We start from the raw sequence: 25,253 nt of genomic DNA on the forward strand, positions 1-25,253 counted from the left end.
AGTATCTAGAGCAAGTATCTAGAACAGTAAGGCAACATTATATTTTACTGTATATATTCTTATCTCTTTATAAAGTTTCGTGTTTATTATTATCCAAAATATAGTTAAATGACATCTCTCTCTGTGCCTATTTTACAAAGAGTAGAGAGAAAAATCACATTTATCGAAGATTTCTACACAAATGAAGCTAATTTCCTGCATATTTTGTTTACTTTCAACAGTTTGTTGACATTCATAAGTAAATTATATTTTAACCAGTGATTTTAAACTCCTTATAATTTTATATAATAATCGATCATGTATATGTATGTATTAGGTGTTTAGATAGTATTTTTAAAACTCCTTAGTCTTTATTATTATATTAGATTATTAAATATTTTTGAAAGTATTAATATTACATTATAAAAACATATTTGCTTTGTATTTGTTATTTTATTTGTAAAAGAGGCTGCTGAAAATGAGATGATTATTAAAAAAATATTCTCTCTATAATCGCTATAATTAAAATCTTATTTAGCAGGAAAACCATGAATATAATAGGATATAATTTAATATTTGTGAAAGAATATAAAAAATTTGCATCGTCCTTAAAAAAGCGATAACTTGATTAAGATTATAACAGGAAGAAAGTAGTATTTGTCTAATGATAAGCGTGTTAGATATGATATAAAAGCCATTATATATGCAATACAAATTTCACCAGTATATTAATTACATATTATATAGTGCTATAAGCCTTTTTCACAAATTATAGCATAAAGATTCGGCAGAACTGTACCAGACTACTATAAAATATTGTGGTAAATTTAAATAGCAATATTCGCAAATTTATTAAGTTCATTATATAGTTTATTGCGCACACGTCATTGATAAAAGTGACATGCATTGTCGGTTTATATATTTTTGTCTGATATTACAAGTTTTGTAGTTTTATGAAATTTTGGCTATTTGGTTTTGCGATGATATCTTTATATGAAATATTTTTTATCACTGTTGAAAACTTTCCTCCAATATCTAATGAAAATTAAAAATCTGTAAAAATTTTTTGCGATCTATAAAATTTTAGATAATACAATGAAGTATCGCAATTATCTTTTTTGAGTCTAATATTGCTATATATTATCTCATTTCAGATACAAATTTTATTTCATTATTTCGACATTTAAAGATTAAAATTAAAGTTACTTAAGTTAAAGATCTAACTTGAAAGAATTATAGATTAATTATTTTCTATTGCGATTAATTATTTTCTATTGCGATTTCATATTGCGAAGAGAAAACGCTAAATTTTTGCGTTATTATTTCCTTTATTAAATGTATGCATTAAACTACATTAAAATATTTGTAATTTTTTATTTAAAGAAGTTATTAAGAAGTATTTACATCTTTAAATTTTCTTTTAAGTATTTCCAGCTTTAATTAAATTTTTTTCCAGCACATTGTTATATTTTGAACACATATAGCAATAATTATACATCTTTATTTTCGCATTCAGTATATTTAAATCAATATATTCCGATATATATCTGCTAAAATTCACATTTCGGTATATATAAATTTTTAATTTTTTATTGTCATTTATTAATATATTTTCAGTATTTTATTGCTATTTGGTAATATAAATATTAAAATAAAAAAAAATACATAAACGGTATTTCTATATAATAGTTTCAATTTTTAAACTATAATTTTTCTTCATTATATGATACACACACACACACACATACCCAGGTAGCAAGATGACGTCTCCAGACGTCTTAATAATGTACAATGACGTCATTGAAACGTTATTAAGATGTCATTTAACGTTACTCTGCTACCTGGGATATATATATATATATATATATATATATATATATATATATATAATATTAAATATAAATAGCCGGGAAACGTGAAAAGATTCTATGCTTGTACACAAGAAAACTTTCTTATAGCAGCATATTACATGAATGTAAAAAGTGCCTTTTTATAAAAAAAAAGAAAAAGAATAGAAAGGAAATTCTGACGTATTCATAATATAAACATAAATCCGGAAAATATCAATTCTTACTTTAAAAGTTCTTCTATTTTTTTTATATATATCTACTCTGATAAAAAAAATTTACATAAAATTCTTTAACTCATGCAAATTAACAAAAGATAACTTTTTTTTATTTGTTGTGTTTGGCGTTCGCGCAGAAAAATGATACAAAGAAAAATAATACAAAGAAAGATAGGCTTGATTTAAAATTTGAAACTTATAAATATAGGTTCGAATAAATATTATATTCGTTGTTGGTATGTTGTGTGAGTTTTCCTATCGATAACGTAAAAGTAAATTTTACTCCAAATTAAAAACAATATTCTTCAATTTTAAGCATATGTATATACTTCTTGAACACATGTTCTACATAAATTTACAATTTGTCGCGAGGTTAATAGTAAAATAACAATTAAGAGGATATATTTATTATATAAACGATAATTTTTATCCAATCTCTAAACATCCCCATATCACGTTACAATATGGAAAATAGCGAATCGCTATTTCTTTCTTTATTTTCTGCAGAATGTCAATATTCTCATACGGTCAGGTATAAATAATTTAACTCGAGGAACCGTATTATTAAAACTTTACATCGCACATTTGCTTGCGATGATGCTCACGAATAACTACGTTATAAATCAACTTTAGAAACAAGTATCTACATATGTAATAAATGCATATATAACAAATGTATATTGTCCAAAATAGAGACGTAAGTCAATAATTTAATTATACAATTATTCTTACGAAATATAATGTTAAACACATTTAATGTATTTGTAATATTAATATCAATATATATATATATATAATAGTAATAAATACAATCTTATGATCTTACAATCTCAAGATCTCCAAAATTCGATGCTTTTAAAAATAGCTGAATTTTTGTGTATTTTTATAAAACATCGCGACGCGTTATAATAAAAAGGATACGAATATAGAATTTTTACCTGTTATATCTAAAAACGTTCATCCAAAGAAGTTCAAATACACAAAATGTATGATAATATTAAACTTTTTTATTTCATAGAGCAACATCTCGCTCGATAATACGAATACTAACATTATCTGAAATCATTCATATTCATATTGGGTTTTCATGTGTGTTTTGTTAAATATCTGATGGGACGACATTTTTCGCTGTAGTATATTCAGTTGTAAATATTCACTTTACAATTAGACATTTACACGAATGTCATAAATGTTACTGAGCATACAATCTACATTTACAATTTCTTACATAAGATTATATGATATACATGATAAATTTGACCTCTTCATAATATCTTTGTACATAAATTTGGGTCGAAAAAAAATTGAGACGTTTTCAACAGAAATTGTTTACTATTTTCCTTCACAATGCACATCGCGGTATGCATGTGGTCGATTTGGGAATACTTTAGTAAAATATACATATACACACACAATATATGCGGAAATTGTATAAATAAATGTAAATGTGTGTAATTATATTCCTTTGGTATCGGATAATTTTATTAATTCTCGGAAACAATGTAAGATATAACGTATGCGTATATCGATGCTAAACTTAAATACCACAAATATTATTCATTCTTTTTCGCTACCTCATCTTTCGAGCGATTGGTGATTGCTACTTGTTTCTTACTTTCCGCCAGTTGCGTTTCCATCTCTCCGGAAAAACCGAATTCATTTACTCTAGAATGATCGGTCTTGTATATCCATCTTTGGTACAAAAATATACAGAAAACAATATCGTCGCGGAAGCAACCGAGCGTAAACCAATACAAAAAAAAAACCGATAAATGTTCATTTTAGACATCATACGAATGACATCTTAGTATGAAGAATAAATCGGCGTATCCACCTAACAGAGGATACAAAGCCCATGAAAGATAATAAAGAAATCCGTATAACATACTGAGGATCCAAGAATACCATCCCTTATGTTCCAAGTACATTAAAGAATAAATCGCGTATCCACCTAACAGAGGATACAAAGCCCATGAAAGATATTTAAAGGCAAGTCTATCATATTCTTTTGTAGAAGACTCCACATATGATCCCTTATCTTGGAATGATATCTTTGGAAAGATTCCAAGTACTCTCATTTCTCTATTGACGTTAATGTCTATAACTTTGTTTATCTTCCATACTTCGATGCATAAACCTATTGCACAGCTGATGCGCACAACTGTGTTTGTCTCGTTGTCCAGAACATAAAGAAGAACTACGAGAGATTGGAATACATTGAAAAATACGGAGCGAACGGATAAACCTTCTAAGGATTTTCGATTGTTCCAAAATTGAATATCTAAAAAAAACAAAGTTTTACATTACAGTTATTGCAAATATATTTTTATTATTTGTTATAAATGTAGAAAGCAAGATAATTTTTTTAAACTACTTACCATTCTTAAATGCTAAAAATTCAAATACACTATGTAAAACTGATACAATTATAGTCATTCCTAATAGATATGGATTTGTTTCTAGTAAGGTTTCCTTCAAAGTATCTTGATCATTATCATCCTCATCAGATGTTTCTCCTAAATAAGCAATAATAATAGATAAAATTTTCATGTGGTAAAATTCTATGTCTTATTATCATTATATTATTAAAAATTTAACAAACCCATAATTGATGATGTCCATTTATTTCGAACAGACTGTGCTGCATAAATTTGCCACTTAAATAATGAAAGTGGTTGATAAGTCAATCTGAGTTCCAATTGTTCTATAGTATTATTCAGTGGTTGGTAATCCCGTTGCATGTTCCAGAAATCATTCATATAAATTATTGGCTTATATGCATTTCCACCAGGTAAGAAATGTACATCTAAAATAAAAGAATAATAATATGCAAAGATTTTTAACATATTTTTGTATAAACATAAACATAAATTCTCTCACATTCATCCAATGGTTGCGGTACTTGACCATACACCCAATTTGTTTGATCAATCACTAAATTAACAGTTAAATTTGGATGCCAGTGCGACACATATTCTTGATTCATTAATTCAGCTTTCTACAAAATTTTATATACAGTTGACATACATAATACAATTTACATAAAATAAGAATAGATATTTTAAAAATTAAAATATACATACTGCTATTTCCTCTTTACTAGCAGTAGTTTCACCAGTTAATAAATTGTGCCTTTTTTGATATCTAATTTTTTTAAACTTATTTAACATTTTTCTCGAGTAAGATATATAATCACCACCATAAATTCCCTTGCCAGCTTTGGGATTTGGCGATTTTCCACTTTTTGTTATATATATATGAAGATAAATAGAGCCATTTTGTTTTAAACGTTCTGAAGGAATAAAGGAGTACTCGAAAATTCTAGACCCATCTTGATTTGGTCCACTATACCAATCTCCATAAATCAGACCTTCTTCAAACCAAATCAATGACCGTGGATCGTTGAATTGTTTAAAATTCTCAGATTCTGATAGATAAACACTAAGGTCAAACAATGTTCCATTAGGAAATATATTTACAGCTTGTAAACGTGTATCGCTAACACCATTGGGAGACTTGGGATTATTATCAGGACGTCTGAAGAAGCTACTAATAAAATAAATTATAAGGGCTCGTATGATTAGCGATTTTGTTATGGCGAAGAACGATTCTAAACGTGACGGCTGAGCTTTCCTTCTTTGTTCATCATTTTCTGCATTTGCCTGCAAAAAATATTTTTGAATTATAATTAAAACCTTGAAAATAGTTCGACATGTATATTTTTATGTGTGTGTGTGTGTGTGAGATAAAAAAATATGATAATTTTTCAATGAATTTCAATATCCATACTTATATATATTATATATATATATATATATATATATATATATATATTATTTCACATACGTATATAACATATCACGTTTCATGAAAAAAATTATGTATATTACGTGTATGTGTGATGTGTCTTCATTTTCGAGATTTAAGGAAAAGGCTGTCAAGAAATAAATGATAAGTGTTAAGTGAAAATAAAAAAACGCACATTTCTCTCGTCGTTATCTTGTTCGGTTCTTGGAACTAATTCAACGTTAGGCTGATGATTATCCATATTTTCTGTGACATTTACTTCCGCACTGTCACGAGAATCGTCCTCGGTAACCACCATCTTTCTGTTGAGTCCCGTGCCTAGTTGTTCGGGCATAAACAAAAGAGACACAAAAGAAACACAGACGGAGCACAAGAAGTTTATTTCAAGATCAGATGTTGGTGCCTTCAACGCCAAATTATCAATTCAAGGTGAGTTTTCAAGTAAAAGCATGATTGGTAATACCAGAGAGAAAGACTTCTCTCTGGTAATACAAAATGGAGAATTTTAATTGGTTATACCACTCATAGGGAATTTTTGGAGTCTTGAACACTAGTTTGAGAGCCAATCACATGATATTCTCTTAAGCCGGATCTATATTGATCGTATCGTTACGTCGCAAGTCGTAAATCGTTGGCAAATTGACCAACTATATCGATTATTTCAAAAATAATCAATCATGATTGGTCAATTTGTTTACAACTTGCGACGTTACTATACGATCAATATAGATCCGGCTTTTAAGGCCAGCAGGGCTATTCTGTAACTTTTAACGCATGCGTTATGATATACTTGTCTTTTTTTTACTTATTAAGAAAGAAAAAGATAGCCATATCGTAACGCATACGTTAAAAGTTGCAGAATAGCCCTGCAGGGGCCCTATTCTTGAAATCGTACGAAAAATTATCGTATACGAAAATGACGCTGCGCGATCTTTGATTGGTGTATATTTTTAGATCTAAGAGTATACACCAATCAAAGATCGCGCAGCGTCACTTTCGCATACGATAATTTTTCGCACGATTTCAAGAATAGGGCCCCAGGTCTACAATAGATAATTTAAGCCCTAAGCCTTAAGAAATTGACCAATCACAGTCGAGTATTAAGAGAATGCTCGACTGTGATTGATTAATTTTTTGAGTCTTACGCCTTACAACCTTATGCTACGGTCATTGTAGAATGGCTTTTACATTTGTCGTACGACAAATTTTTTAAGCACATTGATTGGCTGCGGGATAATAATTTTTTTGAATCTTTAGAAACTTTCTATCCCGCAGCCAATCAATGTGCTTAAAAAATTTGTCGTACGACAAATGTAATATCGACGTTATATTTAGGGATTACTTGAAAATAAACCCAAGCAAAGTTAATATTTGACAGGTTTCCCGCGTATATATAATATCATGTGTATAAACAATCTTGATGTCAATGCAAAATGAATATAACAGATGCTATTCAGAGACGAGAAAGTGGATTTGGTAAATGCGAACAAGCATGCATGCGTTTTTTACGAAAGATTCAAAATAAATATACATTTTGCAAAGAGACAAAGGTTATCTGTATTGCGATTAGCCGATTGAATTGGTCGTAGGATTGAAGATTAGATTTTATTTAAAAAGTTTGCTATTAATTGTAAGAATATACGCTATATAATAAAATTCTCTATTTAATAAATCTGACTTTTGTTGTCGCAGGCTCAATGCATGATTATGACATCGCACTGTATCGTTTGAAATGCTATCACAATGATGTTTATCGTGGAATAACACCGAATGTAAATGCACCTGATTATAATCCTGAACCACCAGTATTTGCATGTCGTTTTTGTACCACGCCGGGTTACGAGCAAGTCCTCGCTTTAGCAAATGAAGATGGAAAAATCGCTCTTCAAGATATAAAAATTAATAATAAAGAATATGTTAATCAGCCATTAGAAGGAACACAGGTTGTTGTTTATTTTGATTAATAGATATAATGAATACGTTTTTTTCAGTATGAGTACAGAAATGTTAATCAAAAATATATATTCTTTAAGGCACATTGTAATGCGATCTTCGATATTGCATGGATGCCTGGGGAATTAAAACTAGTTACAGCATCAGGAGATCACACGGCACGTTTATGGGATGTCTCCAGGCCTGAAATAAAACAGATTAATTACTTTCATGCACATACGCGAAGTGTTAAAACAGCAGTGTTCCGTTATCAAGACAAAGGTATTTTATTCCTTTTAAAAGAAGTTATAAACATTCTTAATAAATTTATATATATGGAATGTATGTTTTTACAAATAAGGATGGAGATATATCTTAATAGTCTCTTATCTTATTTTCATATAAAAATTTCTTAATAAGATAAAAATTAAAATTTATTATTTTTAACATAAAAAACATAGAATATTTATTTGCATAAAAGATATTTGATTGCTACCTATTATAACATGTCATGGAATTCAGAATTCTTCAAAATCCTTCAAAATTTCAGCGGTTTTCGCAACAGGTGCTAGAGATGGTTTTATTATGATATGGGATATTAGAGCTAACCATAGTGATCAACCCAAGCCAGATAATTGTATTGCCAATGCGCACAGTGTTGGTAACACAGGCAAAAGACGAAAAGTACATAGTCAAGCATCACGAGCGCAAAGCATTACCGGTTTAGTATTTCAAGATGATTTTACATTACTGTCATGTGCTGCAGGTGATGGGTAAGATTGTCTTTATACCTATAGATATCTGTGCAAGAATATATAACATATCTTCTCTTTTGATTCTTCAGTTTAATAAAAGTATGGGATTTGCGCAAGAATTATACTGTCCATAAGAAAGAACCAATAGCCAAGCATCTGATGAATTATGGAGGAAATAGTACTAGGAATGGTTTTTCTTCATTGTTGATATGCCCAGCTAGAATTACATTGTATGCAAGTTGTATGGATAACATTATATATGCTTACAATATATCATCATATAATCACAAACCAGGTTAATATTTTTTTTTTCAAATATATATCAATATATCAATATATCAATATCAATATATATATATATATATATATATATATATATATATATATATATTCCAATTTCAATAAAATAAAACGACAATTTTCTATGCTAGTGGCAGAATATTATGGACATCAAAATCGCACATATTATGTAAAGACATGTTTGAGTTCTGACGGCCGCTATCTTGCCAGTGGATCCAGTGATGAACTGGCATATATTTGGCATACCAACAGACCGGGTGTACCATTAGTTAAACTTTTCGGCCATACAGAAGAAGTAACTTGTATTGCATGGTGCAGTATAGGCGAACCTAAGGTTTCAAATCTCTTAATTGTTTATAAATCTTATTTATTTCATATATGCATATATTTCACTTATACTACATATATTATACTTATAAAAGATCATAATGAAATGATAATAATATAACAATAATATATAATTAATAATATATAAATAATATATTATATATAATTATATATATACATTAAAATTATTAATAATGTATAAATATATATATATATATACAATAAAATGATACAAATAATAATAATATATAATTATGTATTAAATATATATTAATAACACGATACTAAATATATATTATTTATATATTATTTATATATTATTTAATATATATAATATATGTCAGAATAAATTAAAATCATGCTTCCTTATATTTGGCAATTATGAAGAATGTAGATTATAATCTATATTTTTAAAGTCATATGATACAATCGTTTTCTAATTCTGAGAATAATTATAGATAGTGACTTGCTCCGACGACTCTTGCCACAGAATATGGAGAGTTGGCTTAGAACACAGAATAGAAAACGAAGAAACGGAAATACGTGGTCAAGCTGAAGTTGTAGTAGAAAAATATTTAGAAAATATGAAGCTAGAAACTACCCCAACTACTTCTCGATGCTTCATCAATTATGAAACTACACCAGGTTCAGATAATACTTCAGGTAATGTTAAAAATATTGCTGTTATATAATTTATAAATGATCCTGCTATATAATTTATAAATAATGAATATTTTGTGCATAAGAAACTTCGGAATAAGACACATTTTATAAAATTTTTATCAAATTATTTTTAATGAGAAGAATTTTTTTAATGTTATCCAAAAAATGTCAAAAGATTTAAAAATTACGAAATAATCCTTTGTCTAGCCCTTTCTCAAGTGTAAATTTTATATTTTTAAACAATGTTTAAATTCCACAGTTACAACTCCTGAATCTAGCAATGAAGATCATCAGAGAGACAGACACATTCCTCTTAAACGTAGTTATTTACAAATGACAATGGGTTCGAGGTCTGAGGGAAAACACAAATGTATTTTATCCCCTATTCATGAAAATCACGAAATTATTGCAAAACGAGCTCACATGGATAATCGTGGTATGCGAAGGTTATTTAGCTCTAGTAACGAGACTACTGCTACTTCGAGTAGAGATTATGATTCAGATGAGCCTAGTACAAGTCAGTACATAAACAAGAATGAGGAAACTCCTTTCTCACCCACGCTAAACTTGCCGAATTTTGTGATAGACGGTACAGCACCACATTTGCTCGAGATATCACCGCAAAAATACAAGGAGAATGTTGATTGGTTGACGAAAATTAGAAAAGAAAGATATGAACAAAGCAAAACTCCAGAATCAACTTCGTGCAATTCCAAAACTCAAATGACACCCAGTGCCAGAAGATCCAAGAGATCACAATCAACCGAGCCCCAAAAAGTGACAAAACCGACAAAAAGTGTCTCTTTATTAGACTTTTTTAAAATTATGAGTAAGGATTGCGAAGAGAATCCTTGTTCAAAAAATAGTAATATTATACCATCAACGAGTATATCTTGAAAAGATAAATGACAATAGATATTGATTAAATAAATTCATGAATTAAATTTAAGGAACTCTCTTTATCTTTTATCTTACAATACAGAGATGATTAAAAAAATCCCAGTTTTAATATACAAATTATTGTCTTATTTGTCCATATCTCTTGTCATAAAAGGATTTTTAAATTTAGTTGACATCAAAGATCCTCTGAGGCATCATCTGTGCTTATTATTACTAAACTATATCAAAACTTTCTGATAAGGAATCGCATTTAATAAACAAGAAGCTTTTTTTTATAAAATAAAAATACTTTTATCATTTTATAAATTAATGTCTTTTCGTTTATTAAATTCTCTCATCAAAAAGTTGTAAAAATTTTGAAAGCGATTACGTATTACTCACAATAATGTACCTTTCATAGCTTTTAAAGAATTAGTTTAAGAAAAGACAATATACTTAAATTATTAGAGATGTAATCAAATCTTTAATATAAGCATTACCTTGAGCGGTCATTATATCAAATTAAAAATATATTAATGACCATTGTAATCAAAATATTTTTTGTACGTTATAATAAATTATTTTTTGTACAAAAAAAAATATTTTTTTTACATGATACTCTCTTTTTAATCAACAATATGTTCTATTTTTATTTTTTATTATTTTTAAATAATTAAGTTATAGCATATATTATGGAATATTAAATACCACGACATGGTTGGAATCATATATACATATATATATTAAGTATATATGTTATCTATTAAATTCAGGACAAAATATTGTTATTGATTGTGGAAGTAATTTAATTTGAATGGGCTTCAATTCGTATTCCTCGTAATCAATGTAAAGCATTTGATTTTCATTCTGAAATAAAATCATTATTATTAAAATCTTAAAAGTGAACTGATAAAATAATTGAAATCTTTAATATGCATTTTTCTAAGATGGATCGGCATTTATATAAAAACAATTTTATTATTATTTATTGAGAAAAAAAGACTGCTTACTATTTCAGGATATAATTCAATATTTTTTGCATCTAATATCGTGTTTACTGGTAATTCGTTGTCCATTTCTTGTTTCCATCCTTTTTCAACAAATGTAGTATAGCTAATATTTTTTGGGCCTAAATTAATCAAAAAACTTTTAATTTTGATACTGATTAAATTTCGAATTTGAATGATATAGATAAAAATATTTATATTCACCTAAAGCTATCTTTAATGAAGGTATTGATCGAACTGGTACATTCATTAGATTTTCTGTTGTTATGCATAGTTCAATTGTTGAAATAGGTATCTCAGAAAATGTGCCACAATCTTCATTTACTACTTTACTATAATCAACGTGATTATCTGAAATAAATCGAGATTGTATAATACATTTCTGTTAAAATTATATATAGAAGATAGAGGATGCTATTAAAATATTTTATCTTTCTCTACATGTAATGCAAAAAATTTATTCTTCAAATTTATCTGAATATTTCGGTTTGTATTTTTAATTTGGTCTATTTATTATCTTATTTTAAAAACAGACTATATGTATACACAAAAATAATTCATTATTCTAAAATTCTACAAAAAACTCTTTACCAGGAACAAATGTTTGCTTCTTTGGCAGAAATGCATGCCACCATCTTCTATTAAAATTTGTAGACTGATTATAAGACAATTCTTTGGAATAACAATGGGAACATCCTTTACAAGGATTGGTATATTTCATGATTGCATTGCAGTTCCAATTTAAGTCTGATTTATAACCATTGAACACATAAGCTGCATATCTGTTTGCATCCAAAAGAATATAAGACAAGATTCATGTACATATAAAAAAACATTTTTGTTTAAAAGAAATTAAGAGATGTACTTGCGCAAAAAGCCCCAATACCAATATTTATCAATACGCGCGTGCGTATCGCTCCAAGCTCCCCATTTTATACTTCCTACAGCATAAACTGGTTTTATGGAATTTTCTGGATCGTTCTTAAAATAAAATATAGCTAAAATTTATACTGGAATGCAATTTCATTTATGCTAAAGAGAAATGAGAAACATACTTCCAGCAATTTGATCTCAATAGCATCTATTAATTTGAGATTATTTTTAATAATTGCCATTGTTGCATCAATCATGTGATGTATGTCAGCTAAGTCTTTGTAATCTCGATAAAACATGCTTGCAATTGTATTTGTGCTTCCTAATGGTAAAACACCAATGGGACATTGTTTGACAGAATGAAGATTATGTTCGTATTTCCTCATTAAACCAGTTGTAACATCTGACAAGGTACCATCTCCTCCAGCTACAATAATAGCATCCGTAGGAGTTTCCAAATTTGTTATTACATTACGCACATGGCTTCCTGATTGTGCATCAATAATAGTTGTTGAAATACCAGCTAGATGCAATAGAGGCTCACAATATTTCTCAAATAATTTTTTAGCCTTTCTAAAAAGAAAAAAGAAATAATTAGCAAAAAAGTTCTATATAAAAAAAAGTTTCTATATCAATATTAAAATTTTATGAGAACCTTCTTTTGGCTGCTGGGTTTAAAATAACAGTTACATGACGAGGTCTAACATTTGTAGAACAAGAAGTATCTCCATATTTGGCTACATCTTCACAACACTGACGCATTAATTGTTCCGCACTAAAAAATAGCAAAGAAAATTCATTGATATTGAGTAATATTTTAACAAAAAAGATCAATAAAAGTGGAAATATAATGTCATTAAATACGTAAAATATTTATATTAATTAATAAATAAATGTACAGAATACTGTGGATATGAATATAAATCTATACGTGAATTAAACAAAATGCGGAAAATTAGAGGTTATACTCCCTATGATTCTCACTCGTATGTTTGTTTGCCGTACGAAATTCCATACGAAAAAGCTGCGACTCCTAATACGGATTTTTTCCAATTATTTCGTATCGTCTTTAATAAATTTAATACTTTAGCCATTGTCACATTTAAATTATGAAACCATCTAAAGTCTTATTACTTTCGTTTCTGATTTGTATAAGAACATGTGAGTCTTTATCTTTTTATAAATGTTTCTTCATAATATTGATTTTACTATATATTTTTTTTTTTTTTTAATTAATAAACATAAAATTAGGTTCCATTTCCTTTCAAATATTTTTGAATTCTTTATGTTTTCTTCTTCTGGATTTCTTTACGTATTTAAGCCGTAATCACACTACGGGTTGCGGTTGGAATTGACCAATCGGAGTAGCCGGTCGAAAATTGCTTTGTTCTGATTCAACCATAACCGAGCCTGCAACCCGTAATGTGATACGGCTTGAGTACGATTTATTGCAATGTAAAGAGATGTAACTAAAAAGAACAGGCCCAAAATACATAGGAAATTTATCTTGTGAAGATTGCCTCAACTGGAAAATATCTCTATGCCGCATCACACTGCGCACTCTGGCACTACAAATACACGTTTGATTTCTTTTTCGTAATTCAAGATGTCGAAGAGAGGTAAGTCTTCTATCGAGCCCGAGCAAAATCTATGAGAATCGTTGTCAGGACGACGCATCGGTTTCGAGTGAAAATGCGAGAAGATGAAAATATGTCCGGTCTATTCGAAAAAACGAAACATTACCTTACTAGTGGCTAATAAAGCAAAAATAAGCGTTGCTCTAATGTCACTGTTTAATATGGCTTAATATGTTTAATATGATAATACATTGTTATTTAAGGACGTGGTGGGTCGGCTGGAGCCAAATTCAGGATATCCCTGGGTCTACCAGTTGGTGCAGTTATCAATTGTGCCGATAATACTGGTGAGTCTATGCAGAAAATTCATTTGCATAATACTTAACCTCATAGAGCAATCGCGATTTACGAATAAGACGCACGTGTTTTTCTTTTACTATCATTTATAATCGTAAAGCATATCTCAATTATTTTACATTTCTTGATCTATTGGTCAATTTGGTAAAAGTTGCGGTAAAAAATACATGTACAAAAGCAAATTATTAAAAATAAAGAATCTAATGATAATAATGGTGAAATACTATAACAATATGAGTTTTATCTTGATTGGAACTTTTATTAATTATAATGAAAATGAAATATTAGAACATTTGCATAAATACACACATAGATATATAATTGTATAGCATATATTTTTATAACTCTAAAGGATTGATTCATAGATATACAGATATAAAAATGTAGATGTGTAGTTTTCTGTTTGAATAAGAATTAATTTTTATCTTTTAATATAATATTCATATAACAAATTTTATATAATTACTGCAACTGTCTTTTTAGGTGCCAAAAATTTGTATGTCATCGCAGTACAAGGAATCAAGGGCCGCTTGAATCGTCTGCCAGCGGCAGGATCTGGCGATATGATCGTAGCCACTGTGAAGAAGGGAAAACCTGAACTTAGAAAAAAGGGTAAATTAATTATTTTTACATTACTCTTTTTTTTAAAATGAAAAATATCATTTTTATCTTTTTAAAGAATCTTAGATAATATTGATATATGTATACACATATATATTATAGTGATGCCTGCGGTGGTCATACGGCAACGGAAACCATTTCGTAGGAAGGATGGGACATTTATATATTTCGAGGACAACGCCGGCGTGATTGTCAATAATAAGGGGGAAATGAAAGGATCAGCTATTACGGGACCTGTTGCGAAAGAGTGTGCAGATTTGTGGCCAAGGATCGCATCCAATGCCAGCAGTATCGCATAGATCTATATAGAATCCTGTGTATCCATTACAAAAAAATAAATCTAATACCCGTACTTTGATCCTTGATTTTCTTTTGTCGAATATTAAAAAAAATTTATTAAGATAAGCTTAGGTTAAAAAAAAAAATTAAGTATTATTTAAGGTGATGATTTTGATAGCATTTTATAAATTAATAATCTTGGTATTTTTTTTTAAACTTATTCTACGTTTGTAACGGATTGAAAGTAACACGTGATTTGCATGGTGACCAATCGGCATTCCGTTTTTTCAAAATTTGTATATGCAACGAAAAGCGATTGGTTCCTGCATTGTCTCTAAATTCGCGCATGACTATCAAGATTTAACTTTAAAATCAGAAGAGAGAGAGAAAGAGTGTACCAATGTATGTTGAAGCAGTTGCAAATGCGGACAAACGTTCGTGTTATATACTGTGTTGTATATACTGTACTATTACATATACCGTAGTAGATATAGATACTGTGTAAGAACGTATGTACAGCCATATCGTATTTCGTTAAAGTGAAAGAGGTGAGTATCCCGTCGAATCGTCTCATTTTTTTCATCTTGATTCCGATATTTAAACTCTCGTAATCGTACACATGCTGAGATTTATCCTAGACACCCATAAAATCGAATTTATAACGATAATTTAGTTAATATACGCACGTGTTACGTATATATGCGTTGGCCATTTTCGCAGTAATTTCATTAAAAAAAATCGGACGAACGAATTAAATATAAGTAAATATACGAGAAGGGAAAGATAATTGCGTCATATTTGAGACGTTAGAAATTATGGTGGTTGTTGATTTAATTCTTGTACTATCACCTGCAATGCGATCTCTGTAACTCGTTTCCTTCTTCTTAATGACAGATTTATATTACGAGTGATGATTGCATATTAAATCGGTAACGATTTATTATATCATACATGCTCTTTAAAGAATGTTACCTCGTGATATGTTGCAATTTCTGCTACAAATTTAACTGGGATATATTTTTTGTAATCTCGGTTATAGTCTCATAATTCACTCTAGAAAAATATAAATATCTATGTATTAACTCGTTGATATTTTAATTCGTGTTTATGCAATTTTTTGTATCATATATAAGAATCGAATATTTATAGATTTCTTTTATTAATTGATATATTTTTTTCCAAATATAAATTTTCAGTGCATGAAACAACTATCTCTGTAAAGAAATGATTATTGATATTCTGGACAAGTAACAGGAATATATGAACTTTAAAATATGGATTGTGAAGGAGAAGCACATGGTGATAACTTTGAAGTAAATCTTCCTGACATGGATGATTCTGCGAGCGACAAATCTAGAAAGACACCAACAAGTTCTTTAGAAATTGCAAGCATCTCAACAGATATAAATAGTTCTATTGAAACACTCGAGAGCAATGTCATAAAAGATGCTAATAAAGAAACGAAATTTGATAACAATTTTGTTTGCAAAGCTATGGAAAGCGAGCAAATGCTCGAACCTGTGGAACGTTTTATGGCAGGTGATATCGAGATGACAACTGATAAATGTGACCAAACTAATATGTTACAAGATATCTTTTGTAAAACTATTAATTCAGTTGATGCATTAGAAGCAACTACTTCACAAGAAAATAGTTCATCTTCCTCTCATGCGGATGAATCAAATATATTACAAACAGATCATGCTAAAGCTAAAAGAAGTATCAATATTTCAAAGGGTCAAGTACATATCAATAGTAATGCATCTATGGAAAAATCGGATGACAGTTCAGACGAAGATTCGAGTAAACGTCAAAAGTTAAATAAAAGTGTAGACGATATCGATGCTGAAAATATGAGCGATGACACAGTAACATTTCAAAAAACCAAATCAAAAGTGAAACAACGAAATTATCGTAAAAGACGAAATATAACGAGTGATAATGAGGACAGTTCTGGGAATACCTTGTCAAATGAAGCAACAAGGGAACCTTCTATACTTGATACAGATGAAGGTGATTATTTGGTTTCTTATGTATAAATTTTTTCAATCATATTAGAATATAATTGTTGAATATGTATATATCTTTTTTATTTATAATTTTTTTGCAAATACTTTTTAAAGACTTGTTTTATAATAAATGAGAAATATAACACACACACACATACACTAAATATAAATTATTATTAAAAAATTATATTTGTAATTGTGTGTAAATTATATGTATGTGTTTGTATATATGATTTAAAAATATATTTTATATATAATTTCAGGGAATGTTGCATCTGCCAGTACTAGAAATGAATCCACTCATAATGAAGAATTAAATAAAAGTACAAGGACTCATAGGGCAAGATCAGAAACGCACAATGATGAATCTGATCAATACAAAAATGAAAGAGGTATTTCATAGTTTTGTATGTTTATTAACTTCATATTTAGATATAGAATTTTAAATTCTGGTAAATTTAGATGATTCAAATGAATGGAGAACAGATAATGAGGATGAATTGAATGAAGAAAAACAATATGAAGAAGAGATACCAAATTGCCTAAAAATAGAGAAACCACCACCCAATTGGCACATAGTACCAGAAGTTTTAAATCGTCAAATAGGTAGCAATCCGTTGTTTCAAAGAAGGTTTTATGGTTCTTTACATGCTGTAGAACGACTCGAACTTATGTATAATCTTGATGAACATCAGGTATGTTTACACTATTATTATCAACTATATTGTTTATACAACTTTTACATTGTGTAACTTGCAAAAGAATCAAATCATTATTGTTTATATATTGACATTCCATTATTACTTACAGGGTTGTGTAAATGCCTTAAACTTTAATGAAAAAGGAAATTTATTAGCGAGTGCCTCTGACGATTTAGCAGTTGTTATATGGGATTGGGCTCTGGGAAAAAAGCGTCATTGGTTTATGAGTGGACACACAAGAAATATGTTTCAAGTATGTATTAATATGGCTTTATTAGTAACGTATGAGAAAATAATGTTTTTAACTTTTATATTGTATATTTATTTATTTTTAAATAATTTTTTATTTATTACATTAAGGCTAAATGGTTACCATTGGACATGGAGTACCTCATGGTCACCTGTGCTCGAGACGGTCAAGTACGTTTATTAGATCTTGAACACAATACGTCAAAGAGGTTGGCGGCACATCGTGGACCATCTCATAAATTAGCTGTGCATCCTGAAACACCTAATTTAGTCTTTTCTGCTGGGGAAGATGCAAGGGTGTTTTCTATAGATATCCGAGAGAGTAAACCAAGCAGGTAAGAGTAAAAGTCTGTTTTTTATGATTAAATAATATATTACAATTAAAAACGTTTATATATTTATTTCTTCTATTATTTATGTGTTTATGAAGGATACGATATATATATATATATATATATATTTATTTATTTATTTATTATATAACAGATTTTTTTATTCACAGATTACTAGTAGTAAAAGAAGGTTCATTAGAAGTTCAACTATATAGTATACATTCTAATCCTTTTAATAGTAATGAATTTTGCGTCAGTGGCCGTTCTCGTTATGTGAGAGTGTATGATCGACGAAAAGTTTCGACACCACTTTATAAAATGTGTCCTGATCGTCTGGTATGTTGCATTATTCTATTGTGCTGTACTAATAATTTTTTTAAAAATAAAGAATATATTTTATGTGTGTGTGTGTGTGTGTGTGCATGTACTTATATACATATATATAATTTATTTTAGGGAGGGAATAACCACGTGCATGTAACATGTGCGGTATATAATTACAATGGAACTGAAATTCTTGCATCATATAATGATGAAGACATATACCTATTTGACAGATTATCATCATCATATGTAGATGCTAATAGATATCAAGGCCATAGAAATAGTGCAACTGGTATGTTATATACATACATATGATATATAATTATATTAAGGAAATTTATATTTTCATTTTTAAATTTTAAATTTTCATGTAATTATTTTAATGTTTCAACACAAATTTATAATGCTTTTTAATGATATATTTATAGAATGATAATATTATAAATAATTTTTATATATGATGATTCTTTTCTATAAATTACACATATCTTTGTAAGTTTTTTTTTTTTTAATTCACATATTTGGGAATTAATGCTTCATTATTGCAATTTCTTAACATAACATTATTATCTTTCTTTTAATTACAGTGAAAGGTGTCAATTTCTTTGGACCCAAAAGTGAATATATTATATCTGGGTCTGATTGTGGTAATATATTCATTTGGGATAAAAATACAGGAGCAATTGTACAATGGATGACAGGAGATAAACAAGGAGTTGTAAGTTTTTTACTTCATAAAAATAAAATAAATATATAAATCTTTTTTTTTACAAGAAGAAAACGACATTCCTTTCTTTAATATTTCTTTTTCTATTATAAAGGTAAATTGTTTAGAAGGACATCCGCATATTCCTGTTCTTGCAACAAGTGGATTGGATTATGATGTCAAAATATGGGTGCCTTCTTGCAAAGAACCTCCAATGATGAAATCGTTAACAAATGTATGTACAACAAAATCGTATCTTATGTTTTCTTATATATATTCTTTTTTCTTTCTTTTCTTATGCACACTTTTTCTATGTTTTATTGTTATTTATCATGATATTATATATTCATTGCATTTGTTATACTATATTTTCAAAAAAAAGATAAATTGCTGCTGCTATTACAATTATTAATTTAAATATTATTAATCTATTGTCATTATAAAAAGTCATAAATGATTAATTTGATTTCTTGCATTTTTCCTTTTTTTCTTAAGTGTATCAAGTCCAATATGAAAAATAGAAAACAAGAAAATGCGCCTGATGCTACACTTAATGGACAATTGTGTTGGATTTTGCTGAGACATATACGTCAAAGAGATAGAATACATGTAAGTGATATATATATATATATAAGTATTTTTGTCATATATTCTTACTAATATTCTAGTCTTTGTCAATGTTATAAATTGAAATTTGAAGTTACATGTTTATTTTTTTTCATTTCACGGTTATTTCTTTTTTAGCAACTTTTTATGCGTCATGGATTTGATCCGAATCTTGAAATTCCGAATCGAGATAACGATGACGAAGATGATAATGACGACGATGACGACGATGATTACCGCTTCGATGATTCTTCTAATGACGACTCATCTGACAATACCGATAGTCAATCTGAAAGTGGCGATGTTGGAAGAATACAATGTCCTCAATCTTAGAAATGCTGCTTAATTAACACAGTTAAAATGGAAGTTATATAGTGTTCAAAATATTCATTAATCAATTTCCCCAATTACAATAAATTTTATTAAATGATTGTGTCAATAGCATTATGCAGCAGAGTGTATAAGAGTATATAAGAGGGATGATATTGCAGTGTATCAAAAAAAAATTCCATATTCTATAAATCATTAATCTTTTCTATTGGCTTTCGAAATAATTTGGTAGTTTAAATAGCATATTTCAGTAGTTTACGATTGTATTGTAATTTTTGAATATATGTCGAATGAATATAAAGACTATATGATTTGAATATACGATATTCAGATAACAGAATATAAAAAAAGAAATGTAGGAAATATAATAGCCACGCAAAACAAATTATATAAAATGTAGAAAGAGAGAGAAAGAGAGAGAGAGAGAGAGAGAGAGAGAGAGAAAATGTGTATAAATTTACTGATATTTTGTTATAATTAACATTACGTTCTTTTTTATTTAGAAAGAGAGTTTATATGGATATTTAATATTCCATGTGTTATGTATATGTTTCCAAAAGATTGTTAAGATAATTTTGTCAGTGTAATTTATCATTCTAAGAAGTATATACAATTTTATAATGGAAAAAATTTTTCTTTCCTAAAATTATTTAACAATCAAATGGTCAATTAAATATGATAGAGTTGATTTATTTTTTCTTTTTTAATCTGCAAAAATAAAAAATTTTATGCTACAAAGGAAAATAATTTTTTTATTTTTAAGGAAATGATCACAATCATTTGTAAGTATTTTTTAATACTTTATATCAAAATTGTGTATCAGGATATTTTGTACAGTAAAAAATATTTTTATGAAAATTGGAATTTACAAGAATTTATATATTTTATATTGTATCATGTATACTTTATATGTATGATAAATATCTAAGTATTGAAGAGAGAAAAAAATTGTGAAAGAAGTATAAAGAAATAACAAGAAAATAAATTTTGATTTCTATCTTGATAATTTCTATAAGAAACAAATATCAAAGTATATTTAAGAAAAAATAGTGAAAAAATCGACAAGATACAAATATAGATACAAGATAATAAGGAAGAAGAGCTATATTGAACAATGAAATTTTTGTCCAAAAGTCTCTCGATATTTTCTCTAATGAAAATCGAGATAAAAACCGCGATTAAAAAAAACAGTAAAAAGAAAACTTGACGCCTTGTATATAGCACGTTCGAACTGCGTTCGATGCGATGTCGCCATCTGGTCAGGCCGCAGCACCAATCAGCAATCGAACACGTCCGTTCTCGTCCTATCCTCGTCTGTCTCGTCGGTTGGTTTTACGCGCAGAAATATCACTGACGTGTCCCCCGTGCGAAGATCGGCTACGTACGTGCATACGATTCATCGACTTTGCCACGGCAATTTCGTCTTGCGCATAGAATCGACACGTCCGAGATACCGCCAGTCATCGGGGTCGTGAGTGAGCGTCTTGTGTAGCGCGTGTGCCGATCGTCAGCGTCAGAAAGAATCGTCCAAAGACAGAAGCAGCCGAACGACAGCAAAATTATGGCAGCGGTCTTCAACAATTTTGTAAATTCCTTCAGCAACAAATTGTAAGTGTACAAGATTTTCCGACGTGCAGTTTCCCCTGTTCGTCCACCTCCGTCGACCCGGGATGTTTACACGAATTTTTTCGTCCTCTCCTGGCCATTACGTTGCCTTACATCGCAGTTTCCGCGATCCGCCTGTTCTCATCTCGCGAACCTCCACATCCTCCGCCAAGAGTGATTAGCATAAAATTTATGATATGCATATATATGCATATATATATATATATATATATATATATATATATATGTATATGTATGCATGCATGCATGCATGCATGCATATCGCTTCGCGATACTTATGACCTTCAACTTTGGTGTGATACGTGTCCCAGAACGAGTACCTTCGTCCATCCGTGAATACAGGACGACGTAATTTAAGCTGCGTATAGTGAACATGTATAATGGAAAGCGTGAACACACTTTGCATAATGTCGAAAGAGCTTTCGCGACTATTATAATAACGACCTTCCTCGATATTTTCATTATGGAAAAATCGATTTCAAACTTCTCAATGTCATCTATCATTAATATATAATGTCAAGTAGAAGTGTACCGATATTCTATATAAAACTTTTCGATATCCACTGATGTTTGTTATTTTGCTGAGTCTTTTTTTGGATCGCGTCTCTTCCGCAAAGTAAATATTATTCGGTTACTTTTTTTAAGATGGAGAGAACTGTCAACTAGAAAACTGAACTAATTTAAACATTATATATATATAACATTATCTAAGTTCAAAGTTCGCGAACGTTCGTAAATGTACGAAGAGAGGTGGAGAGAGGATGACATAGTAAAAAGAACTCCCCGGTTTCTAGAATGTTATCTAATTAGATAAGTCTCTCTTCGTACATCGGACCGATTATTTTGATTACTTTGATATTGTTTTTGTTTTATGAGCGTATCGTGATGATAATAAAGACATAAATTTGATAACTCTATCATATTCTTTTCATGTTGAGATATTAAACATTCATGATATCTTCTTCAATACAGTTACAAAATTTTCTTTAAAGTTAAAAATATTTTCTTTAAAGTTAAAAATATTGCAACAATGAGTGAGTCATTCAGTTATCACAATAATTTAACTGAAATTATGTGTAATTAAAGATACATTTAAGCTCTCAATTATGCAACACCTAGAATATAAAGCAATAAAAGATAATATCAAGGTAAAAGTTACATCATACTTAGCAATAAAACTAATAGACAAAATAATGGAAAATATTTATCTTGAAATTTTGATTAAACAACCATAAAAAATGAATTTTTTTTTCGCGCAATGCTTAGTTTTTATAGATTATAAATTTATGCACGTGGAAAAAAATATGCATTTCCCACTTAGAATTCTAACGAAATAGCTATCCTTGCATAAATATATTTTCATAAAACATAAGAGTAAATTTAATACTTTCTAATATGCAAATCGATTTAATGTTAACAAGTTATGCATTATATCCACAGAAATGCACCAGTCAGACAACACTTGAAGAATGTCTATGGTTGCTTGTCGCTGTCCACCGTGTCAGCGGCTGCAGGAGCTTATGTACATATGTATACGCAGCTCCTGCAGGCTAATCTGTTGACAACTTTTGGTACCCTGGGTCTTCTTATTGCACTAATGACAACACCTGATAATGGTAAAAATCAAAAGCTGCGCCTCAGTTACCTCCTGGGATTCGCATTCTTATCTGGCCTTGGATTAGGTCCCTTGCTAGAAATGGTAATCAGCATAGATCCGAGTATAGTGGTAACAGCGTTAGTTGGTGAGTAAGCAATTTCTTCTAATTTTTTAAGATGAAGTATTAGATCTACAATAAATCATTTTGTTTCATCTAGGAATTCTTAATTACTTATCTTGTATAATATTATTAAGAAAATGATGAAAAGATAGTCATTATCGACAAATGTTTAATACTATTAAATCAATTATTTTTTTAATGTGTATATTGTATACATATGTGACATGATCATAAAATGATTACAGGTACGACGGTAGTTTTCGTCTCCTTCAGCATTTCTGCACTTTTGGCTGAACGTGGTCGTTGGTTGTATCTCGGGGGCACCTTAATGAGCATGCTTAACATCATGATTCTGTTCTCCTTTGCCAATCTGTTCTTGCGCTCGACTTTCATCTATCAAGCGCATTTGTATCTGGGACTATTTGTGATCTGCGGCTTTGTTATCTATGACACGCAATTGATTATCGAGAAACATCATATGGGCAGTAGAGACTTCATCATGCATTCCTTGGACTTATTCATCGATTTTATTGGCGTTTTTCGACATCTCCTTGTGATACTTACGCAAAAGGTAAATTATTTTGACAAATTAATGATTTTAATGTTAAATCATTTCTTTATTTTTTTTTAACTATCACATTAATTTTTCTTTTTTTTTGTAAAAATTTTGATTCTTAAAGAGTTTTATTTCAATAATCACAAGATGTTTGTGCATATTATTTTAGGAACTGTCCAAGGAGTCACGCAAGCGTAAAGATTGAGCAAAGAGAAACGAATGGTTGCGGTGCGCATTCAAGTAAATCCATAAACTAGAGGTCTTCATGTAATCTATCCATACTTAGGTATCTGTGTGTACATATACATACCGAAAAATTATATAAATACCAATACTACACGTCATACACATATATATATATATCTCTTTAGCTAACGTGATATATTACGGAACTCTATAAATATATTTATCATAATAAAAAGAGAAAAAGGAAAATGTTAAATACAGTTTGTTTAAGAAATTCGGCTTCTCTTGAGTCCGATTACAGGCGAAGACGTATTTATTTTGGTCACGTCTTTGAGTTATATAATTCTCCATCAAATTTGTATACATATATATAATATAAATTAACTGTATTATATTTTCAACTTTCAATAAATAAACTTTCCCAAAATTTTGTCTTTTATTTAAAGTGAAATAGTGTGTGTGGACGATAAATAAACAAGTCAGTTATAT

General features: G+C 29.1%; 6 protein-coding genes across 8 annotated transcripts; 4 read left to right on the forward strand and 2 right to left on the reverse strand.

Annotated features, from left to right (window-relative positions):
* Nucleotides 1–3,031: 3,031 nt before the first annotated feature.
* On the reverse strand, nt 3,032–6,209 carry LOC105256290 (cleft lip and palate transmembrane protein 1 homolog). Its single transcript, XM_011266088.3, is given in 6 exon segments — nt 3,032–4,325; nt 4,423–4,560; nt 4,647–4,850; nt 4,925–5,042; nt 5,128–5,706; nt 6,027–6,209. Coding segments are annotated over 6 exon segments (1,926 nt in total). The 5' UTR covers nt 6,186–6,209; the 3' UTR covers nt 3,032–3,597.
* Nucleotides 6,210–7,192: 983 nt separating this feature from the next.
* LOC105256301 (protein lethal(2)denticleless) lies at nt 7,193–10,785 on the forward strand. 3 transcript variants are annotated; one of them, XM_025410131.1, is made up of 8 exons: nt 7,193–7,327; nt 7,544–7,794; nt 7,885–8,065; nt 8,334–8,556; nt 8,628–8,833; nt 8,970–9,172; nt 9,624–9,828; nt 10,088–10,785. In XM_025410131.1, the coding sequence occupies exons 1-8, from the start codon at nt 7,285–7,287 to the stop codon at nt 10,723–10,725; spliced, it is 1,950 nt and encodes a 649-aa protein (XP_025265916.1). In that variant the 5' UTR covers nt 7,193–7,284; the 3' UTR covers nt 10,726–10,785. The 3 variants fall into 3 exon arrangements, with proteins under 3 accessions (XP_025265916.1, XP_025265917.1, XP_025265918.1); XM_025410132.1 differs by lacking the exon at nt 7,193–7,327 and adding an exon at nt 7,370–7,467; XM_025410133.1 differs by lacking the exon at nt 7,193–7,327 and adding an exon at nt 7,372–7,481.
* Nucleotides 10,786–11,407: 622 nt separating this feature from the next.
* Nucleotides 11,408–13,796, reverse strand: LOC105256291 (acylglycerol kinase, mitochondrial). The gene is made up of 8 exons (XM_011266089.3): nt 13,572–13,796; nt 13,243–13,362; nt 12,770–13,160; nt 12,580–12,695; nt 12,306–12,496; nt 11,919–12,065; nt 11,718–11,836; nt 11,408–11,574 (listed from the first exon to the last, which is right to left on the reverse strand). The coding sequence occupies exons 1-8, from the start codon at nt 13,679–13,681 to the stop codon at nt 11,464–11,466; spliced, it is 1,305 nt and encodes a 434-aa protein (XP_011264391.1). The 5' UTR covers nt 13,682–13,796; the 3' UTR covers nt 11,408–11,463.
* Nucleotides 13,797–14,037: 241 nt separating this feature from the next.
* LOC105256292 (60S ribosomal protein L23) lies at nt 14,038–15,507 on the forward strand. The gene is made up of 4 exons (XM_011266091.3): nt 14,038–14,206; nt 14,428–14,511; nt 15,005–15,133; nt 15,245–15,507. Exons 1-4 carry the CDS (start codon nt 14,194–14,196, stop codon nt 15,439–15,441), a joined length of 423 nt encoding a protein of 140 aa, XP_011264393.1. The 5' UTR covers nt 14,038–14,193; the 3' UTR covers nt 15,442–15,507.
* Nucleotides 15,508–15,865: 358 nt separating this feature from the next.
* Nucleotides 15,866–21,068, forward strand: LOC105256302 (DDB1- and CUL4-associated factor 8). The gene is made up of 12 exons (XM_025410090.1): nt 15,866–15,969; nt 16,618–17,434; nt 17,694–17,822; nt 17,893–18,125; nt 18,241–18,384; nt 18,492–18,715; nt 18,883–19,048; nt 19,169–19,328; nt 19,624–19,754; nt 19,858–19,977; nt 20,238–20,351; nt 20,487–21,068. The coding sequence occupies exons 2-12, from the start codon at nt 16,696–16,698 to the stop codon at nt 20,679–20,681; spliced, it is 2,355 nt and encodes a 784-aa protein (XP_025265875.1). The 5' UTR covers nt 15,866–15,969; nt 16,618–16,695; the 3' UTR covers nt 20,682–21,068.
* Nucleotides 21,069–21,995: 927 nt separating this feature from the next.
* On the forward strand, nt 21,996–25,082 carry LOC105256293 (probable Bax inhibitor 1). Its single transcript, XM_011266092.3, has 4 exons — nt 21,996–22,286; nt 23,745–24,046; nt 24,268–24,593; nt 24,748–25,082. Exons 1-4 carry the CDS (start codon nt 22,240–22,242, stop codon nt 24,781–24,783), a joined length of 711 nt encoding a protein of 236 aa, XP_011264394.1. The 5' UTR covers nt 21,996–22,239; the 3' UTR covers nt 24,784–25,082.
* Nucleotides 25,083–25,253: the final 171 nt, after the last annotated feature.

Source organism: Camponotus floridanus, unplaced genomic scaffold (genome assembly GCF_003227725.1).
Source record: "Camponotus floridanus strain SB8 unplaced genomic scaffold, Cflo_v7.5 scaffold3, whole genome shotgun sequence".
NCBI classification, from domain to species: Eukaryota; Metazoa; Arthropoda; class Insecta; order Hymenoptera; family Formicidae; genus Camponotus; species Camponotus floridanus.

Excerpts from the sequence above, each read along its gene's own strand:
- LOC105256302 (XM_025410090.1), top strand. The coding sequence starts at position 16,696 with ATGGATTGTGAAGGAGAAGCACATGGTGATAACTTTGAAGTAAATCTT. Across the intron at positions 17,823-17,892 it reads TCAATACAAAAATGAAAGAG|ATGATTCAAATGAATGGAGA; the intron begins GTATTTCATAGT and ends TGGTAAATTTAG. Across the intron at positions 18,126-18,240 it reads ATAATCTTGATGAACATCAG|GGTTGTGTAAATGCCTTAAA; the intron begins GTATGTTTACAC and ends TATTACTTACAG.
- LOC105256293 (XM_011266092.3), top strand. The coding sequence starts at position 22,240 with ATGGCAGCGGTCTTCAACAATTTTGTAAATTCCTTCAGCAACAAATT. Across the intron at positions 24,047-24,267 it reads AGTGGTAACAGCGTTAGTTG|GTACGACGGTAGTTTTCGTC; the intron begins GTGAGTAAGCAA and ends AAATGATTACAG. Across the intron at positions 24,594-24,747 it reads TTGTGATACTTACGCAAAAG|GAACTGTCCAAGGAGTCACG; the intron begins GTAAATTATTTT and ends ATATTATTTTAG.
- LOC105256292 (XM_011266091.3), top strand. Across the intron at positions 14,512-15,004 it reads CAATTGTGCCGATAATACTG|GTGCCAAAAATTTGTATGTC; the intron begins GTGAGTCTATGC and ends CTGTCTTTTTAG. Across the intron at positions 15,134-15,244 it reads ACCTGAACTTAGAAAAAAGG|TGATGCCTGCGGTGGTCATA; the intron begins GTAAATTAATTA and ends TATATATTATAG.
- LOC105256291 (XM_011266089.3), bottom strand. The coding sequence starts at position 13,681 with ATGGCTAAAGTATTAAATTTATTAAAGACGATACGAAATAATTGGAAA. Across the intron at positions 13,161-13,242 it reads AACCCAGCAGCCAAAAGAAG|AAAGGCTAAAAAATTATTTG; the intron begins GTTCTCATAAAA and ends TTTTCTTTTTAG. Across the intron at positions 12,696-12,769 it reads TTGAGATCAAATTGCTGGAA|AACGATCCAGAAAATTCCAT; the intron begins GTATGTTTCTCA and ends TTTTATTTTAAG.
- LOC105256301 (XM_025410131.1), top strand. The coding sequence starts at position 7,285 with ATGAATATAACAGATGCTATTCAGAGACGAGAAAGTGGATTTG. Across the intron at positions 7,328-7,543 it reads GAGACGAGAAAGTGGATTTG|GCTCAATGCATGATTATGAC; the intron begins GTAAATGCGAAC and ends TTGTTGTCGCAG. Across the intron at positions 8,834-8,969 it reads ATCATATAATCACAAACCAG|TGGCAGAATATTATGGACAT; the intron begins GTTAATATTTTT and ends TTTCTATGCTAG.